Source organism: Wyeomyia smithii, chromosome 3 (genome assembly GCF_029784165.1).
Source record: "Wyeomyia smithii strain HCP4-BCI-WySm-NY-G18 chromosome 3, ASM2978416v1, whole genome shotgun sequence".
NCBI lineage: Eukaryota > Metazoa > Arthropoda > Insecta > Diptera > Culicidae > Wyeomyia > Wyeomyia smithii.
The window spans coordinates 96,267,438-96,281,039 of NC_073696.1; the positions used below are offsets into that span (position 1 = coordinate 96,267,438).

General features: G+C 38.1%; 1 protein-coding gene across 1 annotated transcript in view; it reads right to left on the reverse strand.

The window, feature by feature from the left end:
* Positions 1–119: 119 nt before the first annotated feature.
* Positions 120–13,602, reverse strand: part of LOC129733200 (hemicentin-2-like) — an 842,839-nt gene continuing 829,356 nt past the window's right edge. The window contains exons 7-8 of the mRNA XM_055694853.1: positions 10,967–11,392; positions 120–3,762 (exon numbers count right to left, since the gene is read on the reverse strand). Of these exons, the coding sequence (XP_055550828.1) occupies positions 3,503–3,762; positions 10,967–11,392 (686 nt within the window). The 3' untranslated portion in view covers positions 120–3,502. The remainder of the gene's footprint in view (positions 3,763–10,966; positions 11,393–13,602) is intronic.

Consider the following 13,602-nt stretch of genomic DNA (forward strand, 5'->3'; position numbering starts at 1 on the left):
CTGATGCGTATTAGATCAAAAGAACATATTAGCGTGAGAAATTAATAAGTAATTCTCGCACCAGGCGACGAAGGCGAAGTGTTGTGATACAAACAAACTACAGCGGAAACTTTACGATATTATTTACATTAAAAAAGTTTTTTATTTCTCATAGTTTCTCTTCTTTCTTCCAGTGAGTTTCTTCATATATTAGCGTACATATTTTTCTTAATCTGTTAAAACTTTATCATTCCTCACGGACCGTTTTTGCCCGGTTGGGCGTTCGCGGTCGGTTCTTCTCACGCTACAATCTGGGAGAAAGAAAATGCTGCCAGCCGTACGCGTACGTAAATCGCATGACAGGAGATAGTTTTTCTTCCTTTTTGCGACGATACCAATTAACTTTTTCTGCAACAGTGTTTGCCTTACCATACGTAAAATAATTTCCTCGTTTAGCGCGGCTGGCTGGCATTTTCTTTCTCTCCAGCTTAGCTCCTGCGCTTTTTTGCTTCTTTCTATGTCTGCACCGTCTTGCTTTTATAATTAGTGATGCTGCATTTTTCGTGCTGCTATCTTCTGGTTTGCCCTATACTTAATCTGTATATTTACAAATGCTTATTTTTCTCTCGACCTAATTAAACGCCGTGATTGTATACTGTCCATCAAGGTATTCCACGAGTGCTGTAGGATCGGGTATACATTTTTGGAAAGTATATTCAGTTGCAGAATCGAAGGACTTCTTAAAGCTATAGAGCATTTTTTGCTTATCGTTTTACATAAAGTGACGCACACCCACCTAACTGCAAATTTAATTCTTGTTTCTTCGCTCGAAAGCCGCTTTTGCTGTATTTAGCTTCTTAACTGGTAAGGCTTGGCAAATAATAGAATAGCTCCCTATCTAAAAAACAAGGAATTTATCTACATCGATCATTAGTTCCTGTGCTCTCTGGTAGGAATCCAATCGTAAATATTAATACATTGAGTTAAATTTAGCGGAAGAGTACATGAAAACAATATCATCGTGTTTTTTTGCTTCGCGAGTACGGCATAGTGACATTATAGCATATTGCGAACATAAATTTGTGCGAGATCATACAAACATATAATAACAACGAATTAATCGTAAAAGTATTTTTTTGGATTGAAATTAAATATCTTAAGGTAAAACTAAATTAACGTAGTGTCTTGCCAAAAGTTTCGATCACCTGGAGTATGTTTAGAACTTGAATTTAACCGGTAAGTTTCCATTTTGTTAGATTACCAAGGGAGACGCCTGGTAGTGTACGGAAATAACCGAGTGAGAGAAAAGCGTTTGTAGCATCCGCTTTTGCGAGGTCTACAAACGCTTCCCAATACACGAACCAGAGTTATAATTCTATGCGCGGCGTTACCGTTACGTTACACTTTCCGTGGGAGAGTGCATTATTCATGTTCAGTCAATAGGGTAATTGCTCTCAGTTGAGTCTGAATCATTATTATTTGTTTATTTCGAACCTATCGTTACCCGATACAAACAGAATATTCAAGACCATTTGGTTCGAAGCTGGCCCCTATGGCAGGTTTTTTTTCACTAATGAAAAACATTCGGTTGGAAACGCTATAATACAAGAATTACATTAAAATTCATAAAGTAAAATATTGAATACATCGACTCGAAACTATAAAATTCAGAACATTCGCGCGCGCTTTTTGTGACTGTTTTTAAAATATGCATTTGCACGTAAGCCGTTTGTACATAGAGGAGATTCATGCAATTTGTAATATCCAACAACTACTGTACAGTAAAATAGGGCCTCGCGGTGGGCAAACAAAATGCTGCAACTGGTACGCAACGGTTTCACTATTATACTGCGAGACAGGTAGAGGCTGTGCGAAGACAGTGCTGCCAAATCACAGGACTGCGCCGTTTAGGTAATGTTTTGCATAAAATATGTTTTGTATTTTGTTTTTGCGGTTTTATCACACACACGACGATTCACATGTACATAGAAACAGCGATGCTTCCTTTGTTTTTATGTTTGCAATATTTTGTTTGTTTGTTTGTTTATTAATGTAGACGGCATAGGTATAAACAGTTTTGTGGGGTTGAATGGATTTAAAACAATTGCTCGAGATAAAATACAGCTATATCATCGTTTTTAGCCATACAGTTGCTTTCGCTATCCTCTTTCGCTTGACCCTAGATAAATTCGATTTTTATACACAGATTTTTCTGCTGCTTCGCAAACAATTGTTTGTTTAAGTTCTAAATAAAATTCTGCTTTCTTAGTTTTTATTTTCTTTTTTCTATTCGGCGTGTACAAAGTGTTCCGTACCTCGGGAGAGTTGATATAACTAGGCAGGCATTTACGTGTTTGATCTCATTTGCTGTGACTGGGTTTTTATTTTTTATGTTTGTGCAAATGTTTTAAACACTGGTAATTTCATATAAAATATATTTTACTCACTCGTTCTCGAATACACTGAAACGTTTACTAAAGTACGTTGAGTTATGGTTCTCCTTGTTTTTATGTTGCCCCCATCTCACTCTCACACGACCAGTCGTCGATTCGGTTCTCTTTCGCTCGTATAATTCGCAATCGAATTATATTCCCTTTAAGGGCACGTATCTTTATGTATATAATGATACAATTTAATTAAAAATATAAACCAATGAAACATTACATATTCTAGCGTCAGGTGGCAACGATTACGGGGCAAGCCTGTTACGGTGGGCTTAGTAAATCAAGGGAGAAAAAAAAAATAAACCTCAGTGTGGGGGTGAGGCGACAGGAGAACGCAGTTCCTTTCCTCATTATATGCGTACGGGTATGACTGCCAGTAGAGTTTTTATGCCGCATGCGCATGCGAACAAACTGCCAACAGCGAAATGATATGAAATGACAATTAAGCGGCACACGCATCAATGCAAACAATGTTCATTTGCTCTGCAGTGACTACCGTGATGCAATTGGTTCCGTTTGTGTGCATATTGCTTTTTTTGGTGACATTTTCCCAAATGCCTGTTATTGGATGTTATTTATTTAATGTTAATATAAAAGAAGCGAGGCAGGTAATACAATTGCAATAATAGTAATTTGTCGGACAGTTAATCGTTTTTTTTGTTTCCAGTACATCCTGAAGCGAGGAATGGTTTTCGCGAATCACTGTCATTATGAAAGGATGGTGTTGGTTTTTTTTTGCTCGGAAAACTTATCGAAACCGTTTTGTGGTTTCCGTCAGGCGCTTGCCACGCAACCGTTGCCGATCTATTGGGCATTTTGCTAACAGGATAATTTTTGCCTATTTCGGAAGATGCATCCAACGCTCTTCGTTCTGCTGTAATTGTAAGTACAGGAGTGCGGGTTCCCTCGTTTGGTTCACTTTATTTACATAGTAAAAACAGGTTAGAGAGACAGAGAGCGAGTGTCGCAGGTTTTCGGTTTGGTTGATAGTTGTGTTTTTGTCTATAGTGAAGGAATTAGCAGGTGGAGCAGACGATTCACAGGCACGTTCCGTTGGCGAAACGTACCCTGGGCTGTTCTCAGACAATTATCTCTCGTATCACGCGTCGATTCCGGGAGTTGGGCGTCGAGTAACCACTCTCCAGGTTTTCGTCGTAGTTTAGGGACATTTGCTGCTGCTGCTGCTGTTGTTGTTGTTGTTGTTGTTGCACCTGGTGCTGCTGTTGCTGATGCTGAAGGAGTGAATTACTATCTTCCTGGTCTTGCTGGTGGGAGTGAAGCTGAAGGTGCTCCAGGTATGGATCAGGAAGACCGCTAACATCGTGATACGACGATGAATCTGCAAGAGAAAAATAGTAACTTGTTATATTCCAAATCTCAAACTTGATCTTAGTCCATACAACAAACAAAAAATTGGTGTATCATCGCCATTAAAATGGTCAGTATTGAAGAAAAACAAGAAATATTTGTAACAATACAAAACGTTATTCTTCATGCTTTGTATTCCTCATTTTTGACTTGTTTATAAGGTAAGCAACGGATTGTCGTGTTCGACAAGAGCATTGATTAACAAAGCAGATAAATCAAGTATACTTAGACGCAGTAAACCTCTCAGTTTTATTATTCGTCGCATAATGTTCGAAATTTTCTAATTTATAGCCAAACAGTTTGTTATGGGATTCATAGTTCTATGTCAAGGCAACGTTTGTGTACTCAGGCGCAAACTCTCCTGTATTTAACAAAAAATAAATATCATACCCTTTTCATCTGACTAAAAATACGCCACGGCAAAAGTTGTAAGAAATTAAATTTAAACGCTGCAAATTCATGAGGAAACTCTAAAAACGTAAATTTACTCAAACAGGGCTTTTTCAGACATTCTTATTTCTCCTGAAGAATCTGATGAAAATTTTCTCGTGGAGAATCCTGATGTTTTTTTTTTTTCAATTTGAACCGACAGAAAAATTCAACATTTTTTAGCTTAACAGCTTTTAGTTTTATTTATTTATTCTTTTTTCCTTTACTTATAATTTAAAATATGGAGAATACTTCATGTCTTTTTGTTACGGCTTTTACCCGTTAACATTCAAGTTTATTAAGCAGTTGAGGGACGGTGGTACTGTTCCACAATCTATATGCGTAACACATTCCACTGCTGACTTATTCAGCAGACTCTTCTGTGTGTGATGAGACATTCCTTTCAGTCTATAAATAACGCTTGCGCAGCAGTGTGTGTAGTTAGGGATGAGCAATAGAATAAGTCGGCTGTGGAATGTGATACGCATATAGATTGTGGAACAGTACCATCGTCCCCCGTAGTTTAATTGGTCAAAACACCATGCCGAAGACAGGGGGAATGCGGGTTCAAGTCCCGCCGGGATGCGGTAAATTTTTCCAAATCTGTATCTTATTTCTAGCTCGCTTATTTTTTGCTTTCCCTACTGCACATATTGTCTGCCTAATGTACTGCAGAGTTATTCACTTTTTCCAGTTTTCGGTTATGCTTGCCTTTAACGAGATCTAGCACAAGAAGTATGATAGCTAGCTCAATTCTGTTGGTTTCTTTGGAAAGCTGTAAAATTTCGTAATCAATTGTGTCTTAAAAACGTTAAACTAGAGAAAAAAAAGAAGCACTTAGAAAGGAACAAGTGTGAAATCGAATGTTTTTTGAGAACTGAAATGAAATTTTTTCTCTGAAATGTGTAATAAACATGGGTTTTGTTGTTAACCAAATTAAACATTGAAGTCTACTCTATACAAGTTGTTCTTTGACACCAAGCACCTAACTCTTTTAGTGCAGCTGCTATTTCACTTTAAAAGCTATAATACGCTCTCATTCATTCATTCATGATGCACAAAGTTCATGATCGAAACAAATTTTGCTGCTTGGGGAGTAACCGGAACTCAATGGGGACAGGTCCGTATGTGGCCTATGACGACCTAGATACTTGATCTGACCACCCGAGTAATTAGAGACATAGTACGGTTTTTAGTACTGAGAATCAAAATACCTTTCTGTTGGAGGATTAAATTGGTAAAAAAAACGAATAATTTCAATAATATGATTAAAAATAATCGCTCCGTGATTAATCGAACCATGTCAAAAGTAAAACGTGCTCAAATCAAATATAGCCAGTAGTCTCAAAATGAAATATAAAACTATCGTAGTCCTACGTCAACTTGTAACCTGTGCGGTTGCAATTTCAGCATCGAGTGGAAAATTTATCTAATTTTGGGTAACGCTGCAAGAGCGTGTTCACGTAAAAATAACCCTTATTATGGGTACTTTTGTGAGGGAGTGTATTAGTGAAAACTACCCGCAATTGAACACCCCCGCAGCAGCGTGTACCCAGAGTGACAGTTCTCACCACTTGCGCTGAATATCGTTCACATAAGTTTGTTTATTTTCGTTTAAATTCGTTCGTTTTTTTCGTTTGTGAACGATACTGTCGCGTTAGATAGGTTCGATAATTTTTATGTCATGTTTGTAGATAAATTGTTAGGGTTAGATAGGCCGGTATTTTCCTCTAGCTGCGAAAAAGTGGTGCTGAATTAAGTCTCGGCGGGTTTGTTGTGGTCGGCAGCCATCGCGGGATAGTTAGTTTAGCCTCGACCACGGTGAGACACGCGTCGTTTTGTTTACGTTTCTGTGCGCGTTTTTTACTGTTAAATTTTTACAGTTCTTGTCTCGCAAAAAGCGTAGGTTGTGCCGCTTTGTGTTGTGTAAGTCCAACGAAGGTTGTCCCGTTTGCCCGTGGATCGTGTGCTACTGTTGTGTGTTGCTCGCCGGATTGGTAAGCAGTGTTTGCTACCCCGGCTAATCAAAAAGGAGCGGAAAACACCACCCGCCGAAGACCATCCTTGCAGCTGCTGGTGGATGCCGCTATCTCGGGAGCAGCTTGGAAGAAGCACCAGACGTCTCCATCAGTAGAGAAGAGAAGCCACTTACGACAGCTGGAGGAAATAAACCCGATATGTTTTTGTTTTGTTTATTTATTTTGTTTTCCTTTTGTGTTCTAGTGAAAGTCCGAAATCCGATAGCGGTACACGCCGCCCTGTAAAAGAGGGTCTGCCGGGCAAAATCAAGCAACCCGAAAAGTAGCCAACTGCCTTCTGCAGTTGGTGATATTAGTGTGTAGGGTAACCCCAACTAATAAACTTTGTGGTCGTGTCTTGGATACCACCCTCCTACTGTTTTCATTTTTTTAGTCTTCAATGTTTATTTTCTGCTTTCTTTTTTAAAAGAAATGAGGTCGATCGGAAGTGATATTGTTTGAGAAAAAATACATTTTCTACTATTTGTATAATTTTTCAAACCGGAGTGAGATACTCTGAAAATACATTTAATTTTCTTCAATTTTTCTGTACCATAACACCTCCGATTGTGTAAAAAAACTGTTTAAGAAAGTGTTTTGTTTTCACTAAAAATCAATTAATAGTCAACATCAGGCTTTTTATTTTTCTTAATATGTGGAAAGAGTGAATATCCACCGTTCACATCTTACCCAGCATCTAACCTTGCATCTTCATTCTGCTTTGTGCTGTGTTTCAGCCGCTCGCAGTAAAATAATACACTCGCTGCTTACACCACAGCTGAGCGAAATAAGAGTGGTGAATCACTCTACTAAGAATACACAGGAGTACACCGTGGTGAGCATTGCTGAGGTAAATTCGATAGCATTCAAAGAGCAAACATGCGTGACGGGCGGCCAGATTTATTTTTTTTTTTCAGTTTTGTGATCCATTGCAAACAACGGAATCTACTTTTTACCTCCATTCGATATTTGCTTGAGAGACACACAGTAAAAGCACTGCGCTGTGCTCTATTGTGTGGATTTTGAGCGTATTGTCCTTTCGTGCGAGAAAGGTCACACCAGTTTATTATCTCTTTGGAAAGATATTTCAGATTCAATCGCGGTTTTCCTTCACAAACTGCTCAGATGCTCACGATTCGCTGCTCTTCTCAAGCAATTGCGTCGCTTTACCCACCAGTGCTAAAGTAGTTGTTTTGGCAGTGACAGGTATTCTCCTACACACTAGTGAATTTCTGTGGAGAAATGACAGGCTTGGACAACACTAACTTTTGAATTAAAGGTTTTTTGTTGAAACTTAAAGTTATTACAAAACTTTTGATAAAAAAAGTTGGCGTTTTATGGTTTCTGTTACAATGTTGAGGCGTTTTTACCATAATTGTAATGTATATTTTTTATTTTTCGAAACTTTTTCTCTGACATAGTTGAAATTGAATAACTAGATTGCAAGTTATATTACTTTTTGACCAACATCGTTATATTATTTGGGCAGCAAATTTCTTTCAGTCGATGGCGTCCTTTTTATTTGTGCTATGTAAAATTGGAAACGGCGGACATTACACGAAGCAAATATTTGCCTAAAATGATGGTCAATATTTGTTTGCCCGTGTTTGCCATCGTATTTGCTTAACAAAAAATTAGGTACATATTTGATTCGTCTGATGTCATTCTTTGCTAGTGAGGTCACAATCGAGCGAATATTTGCTTGTATTTTTTCTTCGTTCATACTGAAATTTGGAATGAGCAAACTGCAGCAAATGGATTTGAATGTGTCACTTCACCTAAAATGTTTAGATTCTACTTGATGAGAGTAGTCCTTGTAGTTATGAGTACACCTGAAACTGATATGATTTTAATTAGGTACGGGTTTCTTGAATCGTTGAAAAATATTAAAACCAAATTTACAAGTCATGCTTCATTTAATTATCATTTAATTTCTTAATCAAACGATATTTGAACGAAAAAAACAACTCACTTTCAGAGGTTGAATATTACACAGTGCAACAAAAATTGACTTTTTTTCTGCCTTGGCTTCTATATATAATTTTTTTGTGTATTTTTATGCAAAACTGAATTTCCCCGAGTTTGAACATATTTCAACTTAAGGGGCAACAATGGCGCCATTTTGAATTTTTGAGAAACCGGTAATTTTTGTGGTTTTTTCGACGCCGTTTTGTTTTGAGGCCAAATATAAAAATTCTAAGAGTTTGTCCACATATTAGCATCTTTTTACCCATCTTTTGAAAAAACAGATCTTAAAACGGACAAAAACTGAGCTCATAACGGTGATTCTACGAAACCGGGTTTGGCATAGTTTTAGTATATCTTTCACAGAGCAAAATAATATCGATTATTTTTGAGCATTTATGATAATTCGCCAATATCTTAAAGTGGTAGTCAAACTGTAGGTGTCTGATCTAAGTAAAATGTCAGCAGATATTTAGCAACCTATTTTAGTATTGTAGGGGAATTGGGGCAAAATCGACATTTTGCTGACATTTCAGATCTGTTTTTTTTTTCAAAAGATGGGTAAAAAGATGCTAATATGTGGACAAACTCTTAGAATTTTGATATTTGGCCTCAAAACAAAATGGCGTTGAAAAAAACCACAGAAATTACCGGTTTCTCAAAAATTCGAAATGGCGCCATTGTGGCCCCTTAAGTTGAAATATGTTCAAACTCAGGGAAATTTATTTTCGCATCAAACTTCATCAGAAAATCATACATAGGAGCCAAGGCAAAAAAATTGTTGCACTGTGTTATTTTTCATCATCAATTTATAATCAATTAAAATTGCCTCTGATAGAAACGATTGTCAATCTAGTTGCACTGCGCATAACACATTTGCGCATGCGCTGTTTAGCAGTTGTCATAGCAACAGATTTGCGCATTGCCGTAGGTTAGTACTCGAGGCGTATTTTGCCACTTCACTCTATCAAGTTGGCTTGCATTCATGCAGTTATGTAATACTTCATATAGTATCGGTACTTGTTCTATAGCAGCCTTCAATTTTTGTGTTTTTCTGGTGATAGAGATGTAATGGAATAGGTCACATCAACTATTCTATAATAACGCATGTTATTTGGGCAAGTGCTTCTGTAATCTAGATGATGCACATAGGCCAAAAATCGTCCTCAGAGGTCATTTTTAAATCAAAGGTGGCGGTTTCCGGTTTTCGGAAACAGCCTAATACCAACCGATATGAATATTTCTGGACCTAAAATAGTGCCCAGAGACCGGAAATAAAATTCAGACACCATTTTGAAATTCCTGTTGCCCATTGGTTACTTTCGGTTGCTGGAATACAGCCAAAAATGGCCAAATACAAACCAATATAGTTATTTCCGAAATCAAAATGATGTTCAGAGTCCAGAAATCATTGCATTCGAGAATGATCGCGAAGAATAAGTTCGATGCTAACTTCTCCTTTTCAACAATTCTTTGAATGATAAACGCTCTAAAAACAAATGAAATAGCTCTATAGAAATACTAAGGTGGCCTCAACAAGATTCAAAATGGTAGCTAAAACTGGTTTCCGGCAACTTGTTGGAATTCTCGTATTAAATAAAATACCATCAACCGTTTTTGGCTGTTCCTCAGATACTGGAAGTCGCCACCTTTAATTTTTCGGCTGGTGCCTTCGGTTACCCAGAAGGTCGATTTTCGGCTAAAATTTTTTTTTCGAGATAACTCCAGAACTCGTCGTTTTTTGCATTTTTAAGTCGTTTGTCATCGTAAAATTTCGATTTTCCCAATTTCATATACTCTCCCCTTGGTTGATGTCGAGGGTCGAAAAATCATAACTTTGAGTGCTTTGAGGCACCCCTAAATCATGTCCGATTGAACTCAACCCGGTGGCATCACTGACGTTTACGTTCAACATGAGTGAAGCCAGCATTAGTTGCCACCGGGTTTATTGAACTGAACTTTTGCACAGATCATTTTTTTTGGGTCAACGAACAAAATGTGCATGGTTGGTTTCTGAAATTCGGCGATGAAATTTCTTTCATACAGATATTGCCACCCTACTCTACGTATTACAGCCCTTCAGAATAGGGCTGAGGTTTCGTCAAGTTTCTAACATTTTACCTATTGCTATTCTCCCTAATGTAAGTTAGAGTTTTGATATAAAATATATCATTGTAGAAACATGATTAAAGAAAACAGATTTTTGAGCAGGATATATACAGCCTAATAGTTATAGCATGGTAATATTAATATTTTTTAATTATTTACATTTGAAAGGTATCCGGTTGTCTTCGTCAACTTTGTGGCATAGTAACGCTGGCCGGGTATCAGCTGGTTTTCTATATTTCCTCATATTCTTAATCGCTTACTATAAGCGCTTCGATAAATTTTTATTTTTTAGGCTTAAGAAAAACTTCGAATATCTTGAGCTGAATTGAAACCGTTTTGTTTATCCGTAGAAGAAAATGGAAAACTATGTGACTAATGTGACTTCACGTAATCCGTCATTCACGGGTATCACACCGTTTGTTTTTTTCAGTTGAATATTTTTCAGTTTCGATATCCAGTAAATGCAGGAAAAAACGAACTATGTTCATGTCTCGTCAAATGTGGAACTAGAAGATTATCAAAACGCATTTTTTCATTGAATATAGCTCTCAGTCATTTCTTGTCTCATAAAATTTCTAATCGGCTACCGTGTGTTAGCAAAATAAGCAATTCCACATGTCTACTCTAGAATATATTCCACCCAAAGTAGCTTACCTAAATGAGATTGGTCTAGTCGTTTTTTCGGCTTATGTACAGACGCGTAGGAATCGCCACAGTAGTCCTGCCGCGAGGGATTCTGACTCTGGCGTGACGTGTGCTGCTGATACACATCGTCGGGCCCCTGCTGACTAGGCGTTGTCGCGAGGTGCGGATAGCTGGCATAGTCTTCCACCGTACCGTAGGCGGAATGTACCAGCGGATCGTAACCGCCGTACGATAGACCAGCCGTGCTCGTAGCGGGCATCGGGGCTTGTCGTTCGGCGTAATGATGGCCGGACATTAGAGTTCCTCCGCCCGCTGCTGCTGCTTGGGCTGCCTGAGCTGCCGACATTTTTAACTGCCAAATTGAATCCTGTGAATTGACACTGCCTCCGTTGTTCGAGTTGGTGTAGCTGTTTTCCGCGTAACCCATCGTGACCCCTGGCGAAAAAAAAACAAAAGTTTCGATTTTAATACGCTGTGAAACTCATAAAGCTGCCAACCACGAAATGTAATTGCTACACCTATCTACGGTACTTATAGTTCTACAGAGGAATAAAAAGCGACCACGTGCGTACAAAACTACTTTTAATGGTTAAATGGAAGGATGAAAGTAAATGAGAGAAACTGAAAAAAATAGCAAAACTTATTCCTACGACTAACCATAAAAAACAATTAGTCTTTCTCGTATTATAGTCGTGTTGTTAACATTAAATCATAAAATCCAATTTTCCGGGCCAGTTTGCCGGTCGTTTTCTGTTCTAGCTTGGTTTTCTCTTGATTCCCGTTTCAGTTTTTCATATCCCCATGAGCCACAGCGGGTTCGTTCGGCACGGAACCGCTTTCTCCCATCAAGATCGACGAACAACGAAACGTGAGGTGGGAGGAGCAAAGGGAACTAAAGGCAACAGTAGGTAGCGACTTTCATGCAGTAGCGCAGTTAGCGGTTGGTCCTTAGGGGGTGGAACATAATAGATTTCTAGTTGGTAATGGCTCTCGCTCTCATTCTCGTTCTTAGGTCGGAACAGTTGTCGCTAGACATTAGGATGCTTGATTTGAAAATTTATGTAAAAGCTGACCACAACTTTATTTAATTTTCAAACCACTGGCCACTGGCCATTTTGTGGTACTTCGAACGAACCCACGACAGCGACAAGGAAAAATATACTATAAACAAGCGATCAGTTATGCTGTTCTCGTAGAGTTTAATTGCTTTGCCTTATCCCGATGCGTCTGAAGTTTTTCTCCAGGGCGGGCGACGACGAGGACGTGGTGAAAAAGTATGTTCGCACACAGTGGTCGTTAGCGTTTCCTGGAAGAACTCGACGGTTACTACCCACGCCTGTGCTACTGTTGTGGATATTTATGAGCAGAATAATTTTTACATGTTTAACAATTTTAAGCTTCCCGTCTGGCCGGGTGTTTAATGTGCCTGGCAGGGTGGGCGAAGCGTTTGATTGGTGCCCGGTTGACGTGACTTTTGTGTGATCGATTGATTACAGGTTCATTTTCTGTTTCTATGAACGAAATATAGTGGCACTTGCCTTTGTTACACCAAGAAGCATGATTTAATGCTCAATTATTTCTTTATTTCTTGTAATCGACCGTTTGTACTGATCAATCATTTGCTTGATTGCTAGGTAATTGATGTGAATAATAAACATGGCGATACGTTTTTCCCGACGCAAGATTTATGAGAGGATGTTTTTGGACTATCAGAATTCGTTGAGTATGTTTATCAAATTTGCAATTCAGCAGTGTATATTTCACTGGTTGAGAAGTTATGGAAAAATTCATGATTGAAACATGTTGCGGTAATATAATGGCCATGACCAAAGCCATGTTACTAATCACTTTGGTGGTCATATCAAGAGTCTTGGTTGTCATACTCCCAGTTTATTGAACCAAAACTAATCAACGGTGGCCACATCTGAAGTCTGAGTCGTCATAGGCCACTAAAAGAGTAAAAAAGACATAAAAATTGATCGTGTTTGGCAACATGAAAAATTTGGACGCGTTGATCGTGTTGGACAATTGTCGGCGCCAGTTATTTGACTAGTTAAAAAAAATATGTACTTTACAATTATCAATTCACCAATTTGAACATTATAGCGAATTCAAACAAATTGTTAGATATTATTGATTTAACCATTTAAAAAAAAAAAAAAAATATTACCATATTCGTCATTCCGTTATTTTTAATATTTTCACCATATTTATTTTGAATGTTTATCAATTTCGCAAACTTCTACCGATGTTACCGGTTCAATCACTTTTACCAAATTTTAACTGATCTGTTGATAAAATATGCACATTACGCTTAACATTAAATTCTTTTGTGGATAGCTTTGTAGCCGCAAGGTTACAGAGTACGCTTTGACAAGCGAGTAAGAATCTTAGTACAGGGTGTCATCGTGAAAGTAATACACACATTTAAGTGCCCTCCCGATGCAAACTCTGCCCTACCCTGTTATAGTCAGCTGTATTAGTGTTGATTGCGACACATGTTTAAAGTTCACCTGTAAGAAGTAAAGCTAGATTATTTACTTTGGAGGTTGTTTTAAACAAGCAAAATGATCGTATATATTGATAATGTCTTATTGATATTCCAGCCGATGAAAAAAGGAGTAGAATGAATCCAGAATTCTTCG